Source organism: Pipistrellus kuhlii, unplaced genomic scaffold (assembly GCF_014108245.1).
Source record: "Pipistrellus kuhlii isolate mPipKuh1 unplaced genomic scaffold, mPipKuh1.p scaffold_m20_p_2, whole genome shotgun sequence".
NCBI classification, from domain to species: Eukaryota; Metazoa; Chordata; class Mammalia; order Chiroptera; family Vespertilionidae; genus Pipistrellus; species Pipistrellus kuhlii.
In genome coordinates this window covers 5,203,114-5,224,959 of record NW_023425515.1, presented here as the reverse complement: position 1 = coordinate 5,224,959, position 21,846 = coordinate 5,203,114, and the positions used below count along the sequence as shown (strand labels likewise).

Below are 21,846 nucleotides of genomic sequence, written 5' to 3'. Positions count from 1 at the left end.
TAAGCCTGCCCCGCTGTACTCTACCACTTCCAGGTGAAAGGACACAGGGCAGGTCAACTCCAGCTCCTCCGCTCTGAAACATCTAGAGGTTACCGGCCTCCATCTACAATGTGGGAGGCAGGAGGCCGTGTCTCTACCCCAGGTGTGGTGACAGGGTAACCTTGGACCTGGCCAGTTCTTAGAGTCTCCAGTCTGCGTGGGAAGCTCACATCAACCTTGGCCTCATTTAGGAACTCGGATGGTGGTGAGACCTGTTTGGAAAGATAAGGACAGTGAGTGAGATGCTTCGTCATCGTGCCTGCTCTTCAGGAGAAATCACTGCTAGTTAAAAGGTGAAAAGTTGGATGGGGAGACAGTGGCCGTGTCCCCATCACCTGGTTCTGGGCGTCCTTCCAGAGCTGGTCCGTGTCGCAGGGCTCCATCGTGTGCGTGCATCCGTGCACATGGCCACTGCCTCCCGGGGGGCCTTGCAGCACCCGTTCCGTCCCCTTTGGGGGCCCTGTGTTCCAAGCCAAGTGCGTTCATGCTGCCTTGGCATGGGATGTGAGTGAACCGTGGGGTCAGTTCTTCGAAGAATTCTGGGTCAAAGTGTCCATGATGCTTATTTTAAGTGTTGGTAGAATTCTGCCCAAGTGCCCACCTTGCTTGAAGGGGTCTGTAAGGCTTTGAAAGATGGGTGGAGGTTAGTATCCCCAAACCAGAGCCTCATCTGGAAGTCAGTTCTCTGGGTAGATGGGAGCTCAGGCCCTGTGCCGAAACCGATCATTGTCTCACTAATAGAAAGATGTAAAAGGCTGATCAACCTTGAAGCTCTGATTGAGACTATGGTAACTGAGGCAACTTCCCCATCAAATAACCATGTAAATCCTTACTGATGTGATAATCCATTTATCACCTGCTTAAAGGTAATGAGTGTATCCCATAGTCTCTATAAAAGGGATAGCAAGACCAGAATCTAGCAGCAGTCCTCCCCCTAGAGGTGGGATCCCGCAAGGCCCCCCATATTGCCAAGTTAAATTTCTTCTAGTCTCTTTCATTTGTGTGTGGCCCTTCTCCAGAACCCTGAACCACGCGGGACATGAAAGAGGTTCCCACAGCCGTGTGTGTGTGTGTGTGTGTGTGTGTGTGTGTGTGTGTGTGTTTGGTACAGTTGACAGTGCAGGCAGATGCTGGTTTAGGGCATCACTAAGAGCCCTAGGACCCTGGCGGCTGAGAGAAGCAGGACTGGCTGCTGGTGGCAGAGGCAAGGAGAGCAGGCACAGCCATCCAGGGAAACCTGAGTGTCAGAAACTCCGTCCTGTCAGCACTTCGGCAAGGAATTGCTGTCAGTTTCTGAGAAGTGAGACCAGGAAGGAGGCAGGACAAGCCCTGGACCTGCCACTGTGAGTGGTCCAGAGGCTCCCCAACCTCCCCACTCTCTATTGTAGGCCCCTCTCCGCAGCACCCCTACATGTCCGGCTGCTCCCGCAGGTCACAGGGACCACGCCCTGGCCAGGCAGTGGCTGATTCAGTGGTCATTCGTGCTCACTCCAACAGGAGGCACAGCAGCTGGCTCCTGAGTCCCCATACAGACTCGCCACGGCCTGATACTTCCCAGAAACCCGCATCCCTCACAGTCAGCATTGCCACTACTGAACATTCTCTGGCCACCTGTCCACTTGGAGGAGCTGAAGGACCCAGCACCAGTCACTCTTTGGGGGATGGAGACCTTACTATGTCCCCTGGCACAGGTGCCCGGCCAAGCCTGAGAGGCACCGGAGGCACCAACTTCCCGGATGGGCCCCTGGGAGGGGCTGAGTGGGCAGTCCTGCTGCCACCCTTGGTCCCTGGTCCCATGTATTCTGCTGGGGACATAGCCCCCAAGCGGCCTTTGTGAGTGAAAGGAGCCACACGTGGAAGGTTAGAAGTCCTTCACACTGGACTACCTGGACTTGTTACCCATGGCTGCTGAATCGGACAGACATCACATTCTGGTGGCTCAGCCCGGAGGCGTTTCTCAGGGGTGGCAGTTCTCCTCCCCGAGGTCTCGGGGCTGGGTGTCCGCTGGGCTCTTCGAGAGCTGTGTCCCCGGCCAGCAGGTGGGGAGGACAGGGGGGAAGTGACAGTCACCTCCACTCAATTCCATTGGCAGGAGCGCACTCCTGGCCGGACAGCCACCTGCTTCCCCAGGGCCACATCTAGCTGACAGGAACTGCGTCCACTTGAGATGGTGCCATCTTCCTCGGTAACGCTGGTTACAGAGGCCCCAGTGTGTGTCCTTCCCTGCGCAGAGAGGCCCACGGGCCAGTTCAGTGGAGACTTCCTTGGCTTGATGGGTTTTCTCTCCAGAGCTGAAGAGCATCATTAATCCACATTTGGTTGGAAAGCCTGAATACTAAGAACAATTCCTAACTTCAGATAATTCACCAAATACAGTCAACATAACATTCTTGAGTAATTCCACAGATTCTAGTTCTCTAAGCTTAGGGGGAGGGGCGCTGTGTCCACAAAATGAATTTTCTTTGATCGTGGGAGCTGAACTTGGAGTGAACTTGGGGTGCTGGCCTGCCAAGAAGCCTTACACTTTTACTAATGTTTCCAAGAGGATGCTGTTTACCAGCATCTCGAGATGACAGATGGGTGGTGAGCCCTGTCCCTGCCCCTGTCCTCCGCTCCCTGCTGGCCCCTGGACCACGGTGAGCCCTGTCCCTCTCCAAGGATCCCCACCAGCTGGCTGGCCTTCCTTGACACTAATTCTCAGCCATCACTAACAATGTCTCCGGCACCGCCCCTCTCGGGACTTAGCCTTAAGCCCTGGGTTTTGTATGTGTTTGTTCCTCCTGTCTGCTTTGCAAGTGATCACATTTGGCCCAGTTAGGTTGGTGAGTATGTCAGGCAGGGTGACGTGTGCCATTTTCTTCCTGCCTCACAATTTCCAACTGTGTATCCCAAGTAACGGCGTTGCTGTTTTGTTTTTATCAGCATTTTTACAAAATCACAAAACCACTTCCAGTTACTCAGTCTCAGGGACTCATGTCCAGAGGTCACAGCAGGAAGGGTGTGGCCCCTGTGTCAGCTCAGGAGTCAGGGGCTCCTGGCTGGAGCAACAACGGTTTCTCCGATTGAAACCTAAGCTGAAGAGTTGTTAACTCGGCATAAAGAATAGTTGACTCACCAAAACCAGTTTGGCTCAGTGGATAGAGTGTCGGCCTGCGGACTGGAAGGTCCCAGGTTTGATTCCGGTCAAGGGCATGTACATTGGTTGCGGGCACATCCCCGGTGAGAGGTGTGCAGGAGGCAACTGGTTGATGTTTCTCTCTCATCGACGTTTCTAGCTCTCTATTCCTCTCCCTTCCTCTCTGTGGAAAATCAATAAAATATATTAATAATAATAATAAAAAGAGTAGTTGACTCGAAAAATTTCAACCTAACACAGCAAAATAAAATATAAAAAAAAAAGAGTAGTTGATTAGATCAATATAAACAGTAGTTAACCCAGTATAAAGAATTGTTAACTAGGCATAATGAATAGTTAACTTGTATAAAGAATATTTAACTAGGTAATAAAGTAGTTAACCAGGCATAAAGAATAGTTAGTCCAGTTGGCCTGGTTCAGTGGTTGAGCATCGGCCTATGAACCAGGAGATCAGGGTTTGATTCCCAGTCAGGGCCCACACTTGGGTTTCGTGCTTAATCCCCAGTAGGGGGCATATATGAGGCAGCCAATCAATGATTCTCATCATTGATGTTTCTATCTCTCCCTCTCCCTTCCTCCCTGAACTCAATAAAAATATATTAACAGAAAAAAGAATAGCCTGCTTGCCACAGAGGGTTGCTAACTGAGAGACTGATGGGCAGTGGCTATGCAGAGGCAAGCTGGGACTTGGGAGGAGGTTGGATGATTCACACGCAGGACCTGAGTGATGGGGCTGGCCCCAAGCAGGAGGCACTGCTGTCCTGAGCTTGCTGGGAAGCTTTACACGTGCCCCCCCACCTCCTCCCCCCATAATCTCTCCCCCCATGAGTTCGGAAAGGAAACCGATGGGTGGGAGCATGCAGCTTGCTCAGGAGATCTGAGCCCAAGTCCCAAGAAGGTCGCCAGGGTGTGCCCTTCCCCAGGTAGGCACTGACCAAGGGAAGAAGGGAGGGCAGGGAGAGGTGGAGCCAGCCCTTAAGAAGCCTGCATGCCCAGCCACAGGGCAGGGACAGGCAACTGAATTCCAAGTGTTCAGACGCCAAAATCAGTGGACACTGGGAGCTCGTGCTGTGCTCTGAAAACATGTGGTTTGGGTTCTAGGGTCAGAGCCAGCAGGCCTGGGACTGTCGGGGGTTGCAGATGGCACACCCTCACCCTCCTCTCTCCCCTGGCCCGGGCTCCAAGGTTCCCAGGTGACCGTGACTCCACACTCCTCCTCCACCAAACCTCTCCCTGATCCCATAGGACTCTCACCATGACCAGCCCAAGCCAGACCCTCTCACCGAGCCCTACTGTCTGCAGAGCACTGTAGCATCCCCACACGGCCCTGCCCAGGTCCACACCAGATCCTTCTGCTCCACTGGGGCACGGCTGGCACCTGCAGACTCTTCTCCTCCCTGGCCTGAGGGACCCCTTTAAACTGCAAATATGATTGTGGGGACCCACTCAACACCCACCCCACCCCCGCCATGATTTTCACAGCACTTAGAAAAAGGGCCTAGCTCTCTGAAAGCTTAGAAGGCCCCTCGCTCTCCTCCACCTACATCTTTCTCTTCTCTGCAGCATCTTTCTCTTTTCCTTCAGCACCAGAGCAGCCTCATGCCTGGAACACACCAAGGCCCCCTACCTGGAGCACTTTTCTAGGCATCCTGGCAGCTCCTGACTTCACTCACTCGATTTCAGGTGTGTGAGCTTTGCCTGGCCACCTACCTGAAGAGCCTTCCTTCTGTTCTCTAACTCAGATCTACTATTCGATTCTTCTGGCACCTAATGTAGGTTTAACCACAGAAGCAGAACCAATAGTGTACCTGTCTGTCCATTCGTCCGCCCATTATCCCCAAACCATCTGTCCATCCATCTATCCATTCATCCTCCAATCAGTCCATCTATCTTCTATGGATCTATTACAGGGAATTGACTTTCACAATCATTGGGTTGAATGTCTGATAACATCCCTGAAAGGGTCTCTGCCCGTCTGATGCTGGGACTTACACTCCACAGGATGGGCAGACAGGAAGGGAGGATCAGGCGCAGCAGGACCTCTCAAGGAAGCGCTGAGCCCCAGGACAGCATCAGCACCTGCCACGAGGACAGCAAGCACTTGTGAAATGAATTAATAGATGGGATGGGTGCATGAGTACTTGGGTGACTGGGTAGATAATGGATGGTTGGGTTAATTGATGAATGGTTGGGGTGAATGGTTGGGTGAATGAGTAGATGGGTAGATGGGTGTATGGGTGGATGAATGGGTGGGTGGAACGATGGGTGGGTGAAGGGGTGAATAGGTGGGTGAGTAAATGGGTGGATGAATAAGTGGATGGGTGTTCAGAAGATATTATTGTTGTTGTTTTACTGTTGCTGAGTCAGTAAACCTCTTGTATTTCTATGCTTTCACCTGGGATCAATTTACCTCTGCCAGAAGATATTCTATTAGTATTTCCCTTACTGCATGCTTTCTAACAATGAATTCTTGATGATTTGCTTTATTTCACTTTTATATAAAATTTTAATTGTTTTTTTTTTTTTAAATATATTTTATTGATTTTTTACAGAGAGGAAGAGAGAGAGATAGAGAGTTAGAAACATCAATGAGAGAGAATCATCGATCAGCTGCCTCTTGCACACCCCCTACTGAGGATGAGCCCACAACCAAGGTACATGCCCTTGACCGGAATCGAACCTGGGACCTTCCAGTCCGCAGGCCGATGCTCTTTCCACTGAGCCAAACCGGTTTTGGCTAAAATTTTAATTGTTATAAAACTTAATGTAGGTAGTTATTTTCTTTCAGCATTGTATAGATGTTATTCCATTGTCACTTGGCTTCCATGTCTCTGTTGCAAAGTCTGATGTAAGTCTTTTTGTTTCTCCTTTAAATGTCTGGCTGATATTCTCTTTGTCTTTGGTTTTCAGCAATCTTACTATCATTTATGGAGGTGTAGTTTTCCATATATATATATTCTGCTTTGGGTTAGTAGTTTCTCTGTAATCTGTGATGTGTTATTGTTGGTGAATTTTTAAAAATCCTCTTTTATTTTTTCAAATATTGCTTCTGGTATATTCTTTTCACGCCTGGGATTTTATTTTACAAGTATGTTTGACCTTTTATTATCTTCCATACTTCTTTCCCTCGTTGCTTCTGTCTGAATATTTTCTTTTGACATGTCTTCCAATTTATAATTTCTCTTTCATTGTGTCTAATCTGTTAAATTCATCTACTGCCATCCCCCCCCCCCATAATTTTGGTGATTGTATTTTTGTTTCCAAATTTATACTTGATTCTCTTTTATAGATTCCACTTCTATGCTGAAAATTCGTATGGAATAATCTATTTCCTAGAATACATTATTTAAAGTGACTTTCAAGTCGGTATCTGGTAATGCCTATTTTTCTGTGAGTTTTAGATATATATTTAATATATATTTCTTGATTTTGGATCATTTGTCTTTGGTTTTCTTTGTAAACTTTTATTCAATTCTGGATACCGTGTATGACAATATTTTAGTTAATTTGAGGCCCTGGCTGCTGTCATTTTCCTCCAGAGAATTTCCTTTTGCTTCAGGCTGGCAATGGGAAGGAGAGCAAATCAGCTTAACCCAATTTGGGAGTGAACTGCCTTGGTGCTGGAGTTTCACTCTTTGTGAGGACTGATCTATTTACACCTCAGCCTTACTTCTTTATTGTAGTCCTCAGTGATCTAGCTCAAGGTTCAGATTATTTATCAGAGCTATCCCCTCGCTTCCCCACACCCCCAATTTATCTTGCTGTTGGCCATGCCCAGTTACTGTCTCTTCCATTCTATGAGACTCAAAAGTTGTGCTCAGTGTTTTTACTTCTTGTCCATTGCATACATTATGGTCTGCCTTCTCTCTCCCGTCTCTCTCTCTCTTCCTCCCTCCTTCCCTCCCTTCCTCCCTCCCTCCCTCCCTCTCTTCCTCCCTCCTTCTTTTCTTTCTCTCTTACTCCCCCTCTCTCCATGCACACACAGAGGGAAGGACACGTGGAAGCAGTGGCCATCTGCAGGCCAAAGAGAGGCTTCACCTGAAATCAACCCTGCTGGTACATTGATCTCAGACTTCCAGCCTCCAGAATTGTGAGAACAAAAGTGACTGTTATTTAAGTAACTTAGTCTGTGGTGTTTTGTCATGGCAGCCTGAGCTGAACAATATATCATACTAATCTCCAGATGTCTCAAAGGTAAAAAATCACTTCCCTTCTTTGTGGGATCGTTGCCCCTCAGAGAAATTTTTTCTCTGTTTTGGTAGCTATCTGATTTCATCAGATTTTCAAAGCATCTAATACAGATTTTCTGGTTGTCCAGAAACCACAATAGGGTATTTTCTACTTAAAAAATATATTTTATTGATTTATAGGGAGAGAGAGAAAGGGAGAGGGAGAGAGAAATGTTGATGTGATAACACAACATTAATTGGCTGCCTCCTGTATGCTTCTTACTGGGGATGGAGCCCAGAACCTGGGCATGTGCCCTGACCTGGAATCGAACCGGCAAATTTTCAGTGCACAGGATGATGCCCAACCAACTGAGCCACACTGGCCAGGGCCACAGTAATTTTATAATTTGCTTTTTAAAAAAAACAACTTATCATCATATGAGCATTTTTCCTGTTATCAACTACTCTTTTTTTTTTTTTTTTACATATTTAAAATATGTCCAAAACCTTTCATTACATGTGTGGGCTGTAGTCTAATTTCTTATTGTAACACATTTAGATGCTGTATCAATTCTAAATTATATATTTATCACAAATTAAGTCTAAAACCAGGATGTGTTTTTCATCCATAATAGCTTCATGTGTATGTAGCACATATGATGTTATATTTTGTAATTGATACTGTTTTAGGTTGTTGATGGATCCAGACACTGCTACCCAAAGCCACACCATAACCAACAATTTGGGGTTCGATTCCCACTGTCCATCTCTGTCTTGGAAGGGGCTGGTTCCTGAAGGCTCCCCTCTGCCAGAAGCACAGCTTGAGTTGGCCATGCTTCCCAGGGATCTCTGGCAGAGGAGGGCCACAGTCCAGATTCCCGGGTGAAAGGGACCAAATCCTTGGACCCGGGTGAGAGGGGACCTTTCATGGAGAGACTTTGTCAACCTGTGACATGACAACTCCGTTTTGAGGAGCCCCCTTCCACTCTCCTCAATGTATCTCTGGCCAAGAAATTGAATTTTTAAGAGTCAAGGTGGTTTGGGAAATGAGAGACCATGAACACTTGGCTCTACGGTTTAGAGACGTTAACAGGAAACAAGTGGAACCCAGTTGGCTCAGTCTTAAGCTGGAATGGTTCTGTCACTTAAATTCATATCCAGACCCTGCTATTTCCCAGCTGCCTGATCCTATGCAGTCCACCCTCTCACTAAACCTTAGTTTCCTAATTGACAAAATAGGGATCACTACTTCAATTTTCTGAGGCTTTAATGGGATGATGCAAGCTTGATACCATGCTTGGCACACTCTGAGTGATAAATGTTGGCCATCACGGGTCCATTTCTCCTGAGAGCATTAGGATTACAGGCAGGGAGGGTAGGAAGAGCGAGGGCTTTCTAAGAATGTGCATCTCAAAGTACTGAAAGGACCTCCTGACTCTTCTCCTCCAGCACATTTCCAGTGTCCGCCTTAGCACCCACGTGGCCCATCTTGGTGGGAGTCTAACCCTGGGTTTGCCCTGATTGGTGTAGGGCACACTGGTCAATCTCAATGGCCAACAGTCTGCTTTCAAATCCCAGCCGTACTGCTTACTAACTCTGGGGCCTCAGGTATGGAATTTAACCTCTGAACACCTCAGTTTCCTCACCTGTGAAATGGGTTGCTATGCGGAGTACTAGCATCTGGTGCAGGGTGTGCACTCCAGAAATGTTAGCAAAATAGTCACAGGAGGATCTCCTTCACCCATCCCACCATCTCCCCCAGGTGACCAGCTTTCACTTGCCAGATTCAGTACCTCAAATGGGGACTAGACACAAGGAGAGGAAGCCTCAGAGGGAAGCCTGGCTAAGATCAGAGTGAGCAGTGGATGGAGAAAGACACTCTACATCTCCAATCCTTGTTTATGGCCCTGTCCACCTGCAACTCAGGGTGAAGGCCAGACCTGAGTGTGTGTGGGCTTCACAAGGAACAAATGCAGTGTCCTGGGTGGATGGAGCCGGTGGGAGGGTCAGCCTTGGCCCGCCCTCTTGGTTCCCTCTTGTAGTCCTTGATGACCTGACATTGGGCACCTGGGTGAAGGCACCTCTTCCAGGAAGCACCCAGGCCCACTGACCCCAAGAGAGTGCACCAGTCCTGGCCACTGACTCTGCACCTGGCCTGGCCTCCAGGCCTACCTCTTTGTAGGCCACTTCCCTTCCCAAACCCCTCCCTAGCTCCACGTCCGGAGCGACCCCGCCCTGGATGCCCTGAGGGCTCCGGAGGTCCCAGCGCGCCCAACCCCCACCCCTCAGTGCCTGAGCGCCCCCCGGCGTTGGGGCGCGGGGATGGCGCGGGGCCCCGCCCCGTGACGCACTCCCAATCGCCGGGAACCTCGGCCCCACCGGGCGCGCGCTCCATGCCCCGGGCGCGCGCGTCGTGCACGCGCCTCCGCCACGTGACCTCGCGCCGGCCAACCGGCGCGCCAGGATTTGGGGGGCAAAGCGCGGCCCCGCGGGCAGTTGCGGCGGGAGAGCGGCGGGCTGAGAGCGTGACTCGCCCGCTCCCGCGCTGCCTCATCCCCTGCCGCCGCCCCGCCACCCGCCACAGCGCGCAGCCATGTCCGAGGAGAAGCCCAAGGTAAGGGCCGGTGGGCGCGGGCCGGGCTCCGCGCACGACCCCCGCCTGCGCCGCTCCCTTCAGCCCCCCCCCCCCCCGCTTCCGACACTCTCCACGGCCCCGCACGGCCCCCCGCGGCCAGGGACCGCGATGCCGGCCGGGCCGCCCCGGCGCCCGGGCCTCCCGCCCCTCCCCCCGCAGTCGCGCCGCCGGGCTCCCCTCCCCCCGCCCGGCCAGGCTCCGCCCTGCCCCGGCCCAGGCTCCGCCCCCACGGCCCAGGCCGCTCCGCCCTTCGCTTAGGCCCCGCCCTTCGCTTAGGGCCCGCCCCCGCCGCTCTCACACCGGCTTAGGCCCCGCCCCCTCCGCTCTCGCCCCGCCCCCTCCGATTCCCGCGCGCAGCCTGACCTCTCGCCACGCGTCACCATCTCGGGGTCCGCGACCCTCCTCGCCCCGATCCCCCGCCACTGCCGCCCCTTTCCCGCCGGGACACTTGGTGTTCGGGACCTCCCTGCCGCATCCAGACTCCGCTCTCTCGGGAGTCTGCCGCCGGGGACCCTACCCTCTCTCCCGCCCTGACCCCTCTCGGGGACCGCCCCTCCCTAAGACCTTCTCCATCGCGGAGGCCGACCCCCATTAGGCCCCTCGCTGTGGGTCCCGCGTCTGCGATCCTCTGGGAAGGGGGGCGGTGGTCGGTCTGTCTGCGCACTGTCACCTTTCCCATACAGCCCGGCGGGGTGCGCCCACTCTCCTCTCTGCTGTCTGTCCCCCAGGGTGCGCCCGGCCTCCCATCGCTGGACCCACTGCTCCCTGTAGCGCCCCCTGGCGTGCGCTTCTCTAGGACAGCGATTTTTGTTTTGTTTTGCTGTTAATCCTCATCTGAAGATAGTTTTTTAAAATTGATTTTTGGAGAGAAAGGGAGGGAGGGAGGGAGAAAGAAACATCGATGTGAGAGAGATACATGGATTGGTTGCCTCCCGCACACGCCCCAGCCAGGCCTGATTGAACCTTCCAACCCTTGACTGGAAGTCGATCTAGGACCCTTCAGTAGGAGGTCGATGCTCTAACATCTGGCCAGGGCTTCTTTTTAAAATTTTCTATTTATTTTTTTTTCTTTTTAGCTCCTCCTCCCCCCGCTTATGTAAAAATTTATTGTTTTTAGGGAGAGAGAAACATCAATTTGTTGTTCCATGTATTTATGCATTCATTAGTTGTACTCTTAACTTGCAACCTTGGCTCTGCTGATGGCTTGCCAACCACTGAGCTACCCAGCCAGGGCCTAGCACAGTGATTTTCAATCTTTTTAAAATCTCATAGTACACATAAACTTATTACTAAAATTCTGCAGCATACCAAAAACTACATTTTTTGCTGGTCTGACCAGAAAATAGGTATAATTGTGATTCATTCACACCAGATGATGGTTGTGTTGTTGACTGTGGTCATTTTATTTGACAGTCTAAGGGAAAAGAGGTCAGTGCTCCTGACTAAATAGTCAGGTTGCAAGTTTTAAAAATTCTTGTGGCACACTGGTTGAAAATTGATGCTCTAGGGTTTTAAAATGGCTGTCAGTCTGTGGGGACGTCCACAGCTGTTGTGCTAACCACTCTTATTAAAAACACTAGAGGCCCTCTGCACGACATTGGTGCACTGGGAGGAGAGGGTCCCTCAGCCCTTTTGTAGTCTGGCAGCCCTTGGGGATGTCCAGCTGCTGGCGGGCCTTGGGGGATGTCCATGGGGAGCCGGCCTAAGCCCCAGTTGGACATCCTTAGTGCTGCCTCGGAGGCGGGAGATGCTCCAGCCACCGCTGCTGTGCTCACCAGCCATCAGCCTGGCTTGTGGCTGCGCGGCACCATTCCCCCCACCCCCCAAGTGAGGGCGCACTAACCACCAGGGGGCAGCTCCTGTGTTGAGCGTCTACCCTATGGTGGTCAATGCACATCATAGCTACCGGTTGTCCTGCTGTTCAGTCAATTTGCATATTATCCTTTCATTATATAACATAGAAAGGGTGTTTCCAAAGCTTTTGGTCTGCACTGTCAGGGTTTGTTTATTGACCGAGGAAGGTCTGCTGTTGAGTTGAATGCTTTGCACGCAGGCTTCTGATACCAGCCTGGTACTAGAGATTGCAGCCCTCAATCATGTCAAACTCGCAGGCATGCCTCCTTTAAGTAAACAAGGCGTGTGCCCGCTGGCTGATGGAAGCCAGCCTGCTCCCTGCCCTGCCTTGAGTCAAGATCGCACTACAATTGGAGCCGCCTTTGCTTTGTACATTTTGGTTCCAGCCCAGCCTTTTATACCACTCCTCTCAGCCTGGTCATTTGGCCAAATATAATGCCTTTCTTTGATTTCTGGGTGGCTTCCTCTTACTGAAGTTTACGTTCAGTGAAATACACACTATACTCACTTCTCCAGTGGTTTAAACTTAACTCTTCCACACGGTCAACTTCCAGGGTCCTTTCAGTTGAACAAACTTGTTTGGACTGTGTCCAAAAGGGTAAACAGTTTGCAGTGCCCTTTGTGCCTGCTGAGGAGCCCTCTGCTCTGGTCTCGGCAAGGAGGGGCAGGCACACTCCCAGGCCATCATGCTGGCCCAAGGAAGGCCTTGTGGGTCAGCAGTAAATTGTGGTCGTTGTGTCTAATTTTGGGTTTCTCTTACTCCTTGTTTATTAGGAGTTCACCGGGGTCTGGTACAGCCATTGGTCCCTCCTGGAGAGGAGAGGTACCTGGGGCTTTTCCTGGCTGTATGTGCTCCCTGTGGGAGCTGGTGCCCCCATTGTTCCTGGTGAGGCCTTCTGCCCAGTGCTGCCTTCCTTTGCCTGGTCTGCAGCTGCTGCCCTGTGATTCAGAGTTTCTGTTTGTTTTGTGTTTTGGTTCTTGCATCTGTTTGTTTGAACAAATCATGTTTTTTCATTATAAAAACAAATATTTCCTCTGTCCACATGCAGAAGAATTAAGTTGGACCCTTTGTAACACCACATACAAAAGTTAACTCAAAATGGGTCCAGGACACAAATGTAAGACCCACCCCATAAAACTCTTAGGAGAAAACAGGACAAAAGCTTGACAGCATTGAGTATGGCAGTGATTTCTTGGATATGATGCCATAGGCACAGGCAACAAGAGGAAATACAGACAAACTGACTTTGTGAAAATTACAGAAATTTTGTGCTATTAACAGTTAAGAGGCAACCTGAGAAGGGGAGAAGATAGGTGCAAATCATATATGTAATAAGGGATTAGTATTTGAAATATATAGAGAATTCTAAAACTCAACAACTGAAAAAAAATTTCCCCCCCAAAATGGGCAAAGGATTTAAATAGACATTTCTCAAAAGAAGATATACAAATGGCCAATAAGAGTCCTGGCTGGATAGCTCAGTTGATGGGAGTGTCATCCTGAGAGGCCAAGGTTGTGGGTTCCAACTCTGGGGAGGGCACATATAAGAATTAACCAGTGGATGCATCAGTGGATGCATAAATAAGTGGAACAACAAATTAATGTTTTCTCTCTCTTACTTCCTTTCTCTCTTTTTTAAAAATCAATAAATAAAACATAAAAAGAAAACAAATGGTCAATAAGGACATGAAAAGATGCTTAACAACACCAGTCATTGGGGAATTGCAAGTCATCAAGACTTCACAACTATTGGGACAGTTACTAATAAAAATAAAAATAAAAAAGAAAAGAAAAAGAAACCTACAAGTGTTGGTGAAGACATGGAGCGATTGGAATCCCCATGACTTTTGGTTGGAATGTAAACTGGTGCAGCAGTTGGGTAACTGTGGAGGTTCCTCAAAAAATTAATATAGAACTACCAGATGACCCAGCAATTAATTCCCTTTCTGGGTACACAATCAAAATAATTTAAAGTAGGGTCTCAAGAGATATTTGTACACTCATGCTTACTGCAGCCTTATTCACTGTGGCTAAAATGTGGAAGCAACCCAAGCATTCATGGATGGATGACATACAAAATGTGGTCCATCTATACAAAATGTTGTCCATCCATACAATGGGATATTATTCAGCCTTCTAAAGAAAAGAAATTCTGCCATACTATAATATGACATGGATGCACGTTGAAGACGTTAAATAAGCTAGTCACAAAAAGGCAAACGGTATGATTCCACTTGTATGAGGGACATGGAGTCATCAAATCCAGACAGAAGCAGAAGGGGGGTGCCAGGGCTGGGGAGGGGATTTGGTGTTCAGTGGGGACAGAGGTTCAGTTTCACAAAATGAAGAGAGTTCTGAAGATGGATATTGGTGATGGCCACCCAACATTATGAATGTAATACCACTGGGAATGGTAAAATGGTTCATTTTATGTTATGCGTTTTTTTGTTTTTTTTAGCTTTTTTAAAAAAATATATTTTATTAATTTTTACACAGAGGAATTGAGAGGGATAGAGATTTAGAAATGTCGATGAGAGAGAGACATCAACCAGCTGCCTCTTGCACACCCCCCACTGGGGATGTGACTGCAACCAAGATACGTGCCCTTGACTGGAATCGAACCCAGGATCTTTCAGTCCGCAGGCCGACGCTCTATCCACTGAGCCAAACCGGTTTCGGCTATTATGTGTTTTTTTAACACAATAAAACATTGGGAAAGTATATCTCTCGGCACAGTGTGGTACCCTAGATTGGATCCTGGAACAGAAAAAGGACATTAATGGAAAGACTGGTGAAATAGCAAGAATTTGGCGTTTCATTGGTAGTGGTGTGCCAGCACTGGTGTCTTAGTGTGGCGTACTGGATGTGAGATGTTAACACTGGGGAGACAGGTGGGAGGTGTACTGGAGTTCTCCATGTTTTGCAATTTCTCTATAAATCCATAACTGTTATAAAAAAACAAAACACCTTTATTTGAACAAAGAAGCAAATGTATCCTTACTCTGGGGAATGAAGGTGTGCTAGAGGGACTCTGCGTCCCTGAGCGCACGCACATACATACACCCACACCCACACCCCCGCACTGTGTCACCGGGTTTGCCTACACGAGTCCACATTGCAGAGAGGGGGGCTTGAGTGGTGCCAGGCCAAGTTGCCCCCCAAGGCTGCGGTGAGGTAAGCACCACCCCAGGATGACCTTCAGGCTCCTTGCTGGGGTCTGGCCTCCTAGGGCCACTTCTCAGGCCATTCCGAGCTCCCTAGAAAGAGCGGCACCCCCACTCAAAGTGTCGAACAATGTGGAGGATGTGACTGCCTGCCTGCCAGCCCCTTTTGTTAGGACAGCTGGCGACATGGCGACGGGGAGCAGAGGGCCCAGCCCTCCCATTAGGGAGGGCAGGAGAGCGGATCTGACTCCTCCACAAAGCCAGCAGCCCGGCCATGGTCAGCTCTTCTGGGGATGCACCAACCAGGGAGCATGCGTGTCAGCTGGAGAAAGTACAGAACCACTTTGAGGTCCATCAAGTCTTTATTTTCAGATTGACTCCGGTCATTTTCATCGTTTTGTTCAAAGATAAACCACTCTTCATTCCCCAAAAGTCAGAGCCAGGTAACAGGTGGCTCTGTGACGACAGGACCCTCACGGGCGCTTCACCCTGTGGGCACATCTCTCTGGTTCTTAGGAAATGCTTCTCCGCCTGAGCTGCTGCTGCAGGACACAGGCTTGTGGCATCCGTACCCTGTGTGGTTGCTCAGGAGCTGAGTGAGTCAGGAATTCCACAAGATAAATACTGTGAGTGCCCCTGACCAGTGGGGCTGATTGAACTACCGGGGCCGCGGCAGCTGGAAGGTGGAAGCTGCTGCTGCACCAGCCGCTCCCCCCGGAGGACGGGCCTACCACGGCTCCCTCCGGCTGCACAGTGATCTGTGGCAGACGTGGACTTGCTCTCAGTTTTTCTAGATTTATTGAACAGATTCTTTTTCTTTGAATTACCAATCTATGAACTCTGTAGTTTTCCATTGCATTTCCTGACACATGGATGCTTCACAAGTAGAAGTTAAAAACAATTTCCGTGTAAAAATAAAACCATCACATGAGTGACTGGACTGCTGGAGAGTTTTCAGAATTAGGTTGCTTTTTAATGACTTAAAAATAAAACCCCAGCAATTACTTAAAGATTTGCCCTTTACAGTAGTGGTTATTTTGGGTGTTGAGGCCCAGTGTCATGTCTCTTGCAGGAGGGAGTGAAGACAGAGAACGACCACATCAACCTGAAAGTGGCTGGGCAAGATGGTTCCGTGGTCCAGTTCAAGATTAAGAGACACACCCCGCTGAGCAAGCTGATGAAGGCCTACTGCGAGCGGCAGGTGTGCCTGTGGGCGGGGTGGGACTCTGCTGTCACCCGTGTCCAGGTTGTTCAGGGCTCCACTGTCCTGGAAGTGTGCATGTGTGTCTGCACATGTGTGCGTTGTTATGCTTGTGTGTACATATTTGTGTGTGTGCGCATTTATGTGTGTCTTCACTCCTTGGTGGCCTTTTCTCTTCAGCCCTCTTCATCTCCAGATTGTGCCCATCAGGCCAGGCGAAATGCTGCCTCTTCCTCTGGGGGTGGAGTGTGACCACATGTCTGCTCTTGGGTCAGTGTGTATGCAGCTTCCTTCCTGGGAGATCGCAGAACAGTGAATTTGAGTGCAGTTCCTTGGCTGCTTCACACAGTAGCTGGAAAATGCTGTGGAGACACATCCCTCATCCCAGTTTGGTTTCTACAAAATGCTTGATTCTTTCCCTTTACCATTTTTCAAAGTAACGAGCTGACTCCCTTGCATCCTCCCACAGTGACCAGTAAATTGAGCCTTTTCAGTTGTGATTATTTTTGTTAGTGTCATGAACTTAACAGCTCAAATGCATTTGTGCTAATCCTGGTCCGTGTGCGTGGAGGCAAACCAATCTATGTCTCTCTCACATGGATGTTTCTCTCTGTCTCTCTGTCTTCCTTCTCTAAAAACTAATGGAAAGATATCCTCCAGTCAGAATCCTGGTATTCTGGGGTAAATATGTGATGTTTTTGAATTAATGCGTTACCTAGAAATACTTAATTCTATTTGCCTTTTCTTTCTAGGGCTTGTCAATGAGACAGATTAGATTCAGGTTCGATGGGCAGCCAATTAATGAAGCAGACACCCCGGCCCAGGTATGAAAGCAGCTTCGGCGTCTTGAGGCCACGTCGACCTGCATTTGACTAATTGCTGTTTGAAATATTCTTGTTGGGGAGCTACTGATGGGTGTTTATATGGGATACCTTACTTTTTTTAATGTTCCTAGTTATTAGAATATTTAACATTTTAATTGGGCAGTTTAGTGTTTCAGATGAGAATGTCCTTTGTTGGACATTCTCCTCCAGGCTGGGAGGTGCAGCGGGCGGGCTGGGGGCTCAGCAGAGGGGTCTAGGCAAGATGGGCAGATGTACGCACACCCCCTAGTGGTCTGGACATTGAACTTGTAGTGTTAGTTAATTTGTAGCCAACTTACTGGCTTGCTTCTTGTGCCCTGTAAGCATGTGTGTATAGGGGTGTGGATGGAAAGGAGAGTGTACCCCTTCATTTCAGCCAGGAGTCAGCTTTTGTTAAGCCTGTGACCTCCTTCCAACAGTCTCAGCCCAGCATGTTGCATTGCAAGGCCCCACAGTGAAAAGTTTCAGATGGAGTTGGAGGCCGAGGTTCAGTCTGTGGTTCTTTTTTTTTTTTTTTTTTTTTTTTTTTAATATATTTTATTGATTTTTTACAGAGAGGAAGAGAGAGGGATAGAGTTAGAAACATCGATGAGAGAGAGACATCGATCAGCTGCCTCCTGCACACCTCCCACTGGGGATGTGCCCGCAACCAAGGTATAATACATGCCCGTGACTGGAATCAAACCCGGGACCTTTCAGTCCACAGGCTGATGCTCTATCCACTGAGCCAAACCGGTTTTGGCCAGTCTGTGGTTCTTATCATTCATCAGCTGGGTGACCTTGTGATCCAGAGTCACCTACTGTTGGGGTCTCACTCAGTGTTGCCCTTCACAGAGACAGAATCCACTGGGCTGGTGCATGTGAAAGGGCGACATATTTCTGCTCAGTTGAGGAACTCTTCTGCTGTGAGATGGTGGATGGCTCTGAGGATTTCTGGGGGTTTGCACTGGGGTGGGGGGCAGGAACGCTCTCCTCCGGCCTGTCACTCTGGCTCCTGTTCACGTAGTGTCTGCAGCAGCACAGGGCCCGCTAACCCGGACCTACTCCTCTGTTTCTGGGAAATGTTACTGCCTCCAGGCCTGTGATTTGGCGGAAGTTCTTTTGTTCTGAGAATGGACAAAGGTCAGGGCAGATGTCCATTCCCGTGGTGTTGGGAGGAGCAGGTGGGGAGCTTTTGCCCTTCTCTGCCCTGATCTTGAAGGGGAGGGACGGGGACCAGGGGTACAGCCCGCAGCTGGTCCCTTACCACGTGGGTTCTTTTCTGATTTGGTTTGCGTTGGAACCGCCACCCACTGCACTTGTTATGATGTGTGTGGCCCCTGCTAGTCCTGAGGACTTGGCGCCACTCTGTGGATGTTCCTAATGAGAGAGAGACTTGGGCTCTGACTTTGTCTAATTTTCACTAACAATGTTAGATACTTGCTCATTTTTTAATGAAACTCAGTTTTTCTGTCAGTTAAAGCAAGTTTTGAATACTCTTTTGTGGGTTTTCTTAGGGGAAGGCTGCTGAATAGTAGCTTGTTGGGAATCCTAAACAAAGCCTCTTCTCTCTGATATGACCTAGCGACCCAGGAGCAGCCCCCGGAGCAGAGGTGTGGTGGGTGTTGTGCGCCTGTGCGAGGGAGACAGTGCTATGCACATGTGTGTTCAGTTGAACAGTTTTGTTCCTGTGATGGCGAGAAAACTAACGGATGTCCCCTCTCTCTCTGTGCCCGTCACGTCGACCCTGGCAGTTGGAGATGGAGGATGAAGATACCATCGACGTGTTCCAGCAGCAAACAGGAGGCTCACGGGCGACTGGCTGCCTCTTGGGATGTGGTCTGTAGTGGGACCGGCCCACTTTGTCACCGTCCTTGCATTTGCTGTTGAATAGTGAACACGTGACCATGCCAATCACAAAGGAGTCTGCCGGAACCAAGGACATCCACAAAAATCCCTTTCCTCTCTGACATACTGCGGGTGCAACTCAAAACTGTCTGCAGGGACGAATCCTTACCTGAACCGGGCCAGCCAGTGTCATGTCTGTTTAGGAACATGAGTTGCAAGGTTTTGGGGGTTTGCTTTTGCTCTTGTTTTTTGTCTTTCCCCCTCTCACCACATTTCCCCGAAGCTTGTGTGAATGTCCCTTTTTAGTCTAGACAGGGGTCTTATCCCGGGTATTGAATAAATCCCCCTGCTTAGTCCATTGTAGAGAGCTCACATCACCAAAGTGGGGGTGCTTCTATGGGCTGTTCTGGGGGCATTGTGGGGAGACACACTTCCACTCACTGTCTTGTAGGTTTTTTCAGTGCTAAATATTGCAAGTTTAAGTTTTGTGAGAACATGGTCAAGTTGAAGGGAGGATACTGGAATGCTTTTGAAAAGGTGACAAGTAACTGAGTCCCTCAGTACCACGGGCCTGGGCACTCTGTTCCTCCAGTTCTCCTAGGGCAGGGCAGGCCCAGGACCCCTGTTGGTGCATGGGCAAAGCAGGGTGCAACAGAAATTGGCTTTTTCCTTTTTTAAAAATTTTTCAATTACAGTTTATATTCACTATTATTTTCTATTAGTTTCAGGGGTCCCCTTTTAATAGAGGAATACAATTGCCATGTTTCTCACTTGGCAGTACTTGTGCCCTCAGATTTCTTCCAGTATTTGCTTCTGATCAATAATTATGGTTTCTGTATAAACAAGTACGATTAAGTATAGCTGATTTTGCAGTGACTTTTTTGTGTCAAAGAGCTACTTCCAAGTGTGATTACAGATGGGCCCTATGCACAGATGACTTCATGTTGTTCTCACAGGCTTCATGTGCTTTCCTGATTAGCTGTGGTTTCATTTCTGTGAACCATTTTGGAACCTAAACCTATTCCACTTTCAGTTCTCCTGCCCTTCTGTATGGAACCCCTGCTGCCTGATGGCCCTGCTCTGCCTCCTGGTACCTGGACAGTGCGACCTGGACCATCATCTCTTGCTTGCCCGGAATCTTGCCTTTCCTTTGTGTTTTGCTGTTGGGGTGTGGATGTGGTGTCTGCTGGCTCTGCTGTTTGTTCACAATTTGTACATTCTTTGTTGTCCTTTACTACTGTAAACAGTAAATATAGTTTGATATTCTGTCTCTTGTATTAAATATTGCATTTGGAGGTTGCGGCTGACTGTCACAATTCAACCTTTGTAATGACCATTCAGCAAGGCTCAATGAGGCCTGTAAATATTTTTAAAATATGAATACCAAGAGGTATTATTCCAAATGCACAATGTGCATACATTTTGAGAGGAAATATAACCTCAGGGACATGCCTTGTTCTTTCTTCTTCGGTCAGTGCAGTGGGTGGGAATTCAAGCAGCACTGCTCTGATGTCCCAAACACTCAGCCTCACTCTCCTAACTTAAGGAAGGGCAGGGGCTCCTCTGCAGATGCAATGCCCCCCACCTCCACTCTCCGGGGCACCTAGCAAATTACTGAGTCCCTGTGCTGGGCTTGAACCCATCTACTTTGGCTGGTGTAAATGATCAGGTGAGAGTGGACGTGCTATATCCCAGCTCTCCTTCACCTCTCAGTTTGTACTAACCTCACCTGATTATCTTTTCTCAAAATTTATGCACCTGTGCATTTGGAATAATACCTCTTGGTATTAATATTTTAAAAATATTTACAGGCCCTAGTTGGGTAATTCAATTGTTTATAGAGCATCCTCCTGATATGCCAACGTTGTGGGTTCGATTCCCAGTCAGGGCACATAAAAAATCAGCCAATGAATGCATAAATAAGTTGAACAACAAATCGATGCTTCTCTTTTCCTCTAAAATCCCCATAAAATTAAGAAAATATATTTACATAAGTCTAACTCCTAGGATTTTAATAGTTAAGTTGATGCTGTAGGAGGTGATAGGCAGTTTATCCTGTTAGTGATGCCAGGTCCCATTTTAGCACTGAAAGTCCCTCAGCCCAGGAACCCTCCCTCCCAGGAAAACCCCAGTAAGTGTCACCTGCTGTTCACTGTTCTGGCACAAGCTCACAGCTGGGGAAGCAAGATAGCGAGGTGAAAGCTCCTTTCAACCTGGTTCAACTGTGAGAGACCTTTTATACCTCAGAACTTCAGCTGTCAAAGATACAAAAGACGCTACTTTCATTCTGAACTTGGCCCCCTCCGTGTGATTGCCTAGGGTCCTAGGAAGCCCTCACATTTCACACCTGCTACTAAGAACCCAGGTCATGCTGGTCAGCGGGCAGGCCGAGGCTTGGGTCCTCCCTCCCTGGGGCCGAGTCTGGGCACCCCGAGTTCTGGCCGCGCTGGCAGAATAAACTCACCACCATCGCCAAACCCCTCTCCAAACCTACCTCCCACCGGAATTTGGGGCGTCACTGTCTCAGCCGTCTCCTTTGGCTGCAGTTGGACCGCGTCAGGAACTGGCTCCTAGCGGCGGTGGCCCCCTCCTCCCGGTGTCGTTAAGATATCCCCTGCCCGGGCTGGTTTCGCTCAGTGAACAGAGCTCGGCCTGCGGATGGTGGGTCCGGGTTGGAGTCCGGGGGGGGGGGGGGGGGGGGGGGGGGGGGGGGGTAGGGGGGAAATGCGGGAGGCAGCCGATCAATTGATTTTCATTGATGTTTCTATCTCTCCCTTCCTCTCTGAAATCAATAAAAATATATTAAAAAAAATACCCTATCTAAATGACCTCTGCCCAGCTTGCCTCTCCCGTTCTGTCGTCGCGCTGTCCTTCGTCCCCGTCCCCCCCTGGACCCTCCTGGGGCCACCGTGACGGAACAGGCGGTTGCCAAGCACCCAACCCTGGAATCTTCGGGA

The 21,846-nt window shown here is 49.4% G+C and overlaps 1 protein-coding gene across 1 annotated transcript; it reads left to right on the top strand.

Annotated features, from left to right (window-relative positions):
* The first annotated feature begins 9,800 nt into the window (after nucleotides 1–9,800).
* On the top strand, nucleotides 9,801–20,155 carry LOC118723238 (small ubiquitin-related modifier 3). The gene is made up of 4 exons (XM_036445390.2): nucleotides 9,801–9,958; nucleotides 16,071–16,199; nucleotides 16,952–17,023; nucleotides 18,796–20,155. Exons 1-4 carry the CDS (start codon nucleotides 9,938–9,940, stop codon nucleotides 18,886–18,888), a joined length of 315 nt encoding a protein of 104 aa, XP_036301283.1. The 5' UTR covers nucleotides 9,801–9,937; the 3' UTR covers nucleotides 18,889–20,155.
* The last annotated feature ends 1,691 nt before the right edge of the window (nucleotides 20,156–21,846 follow it).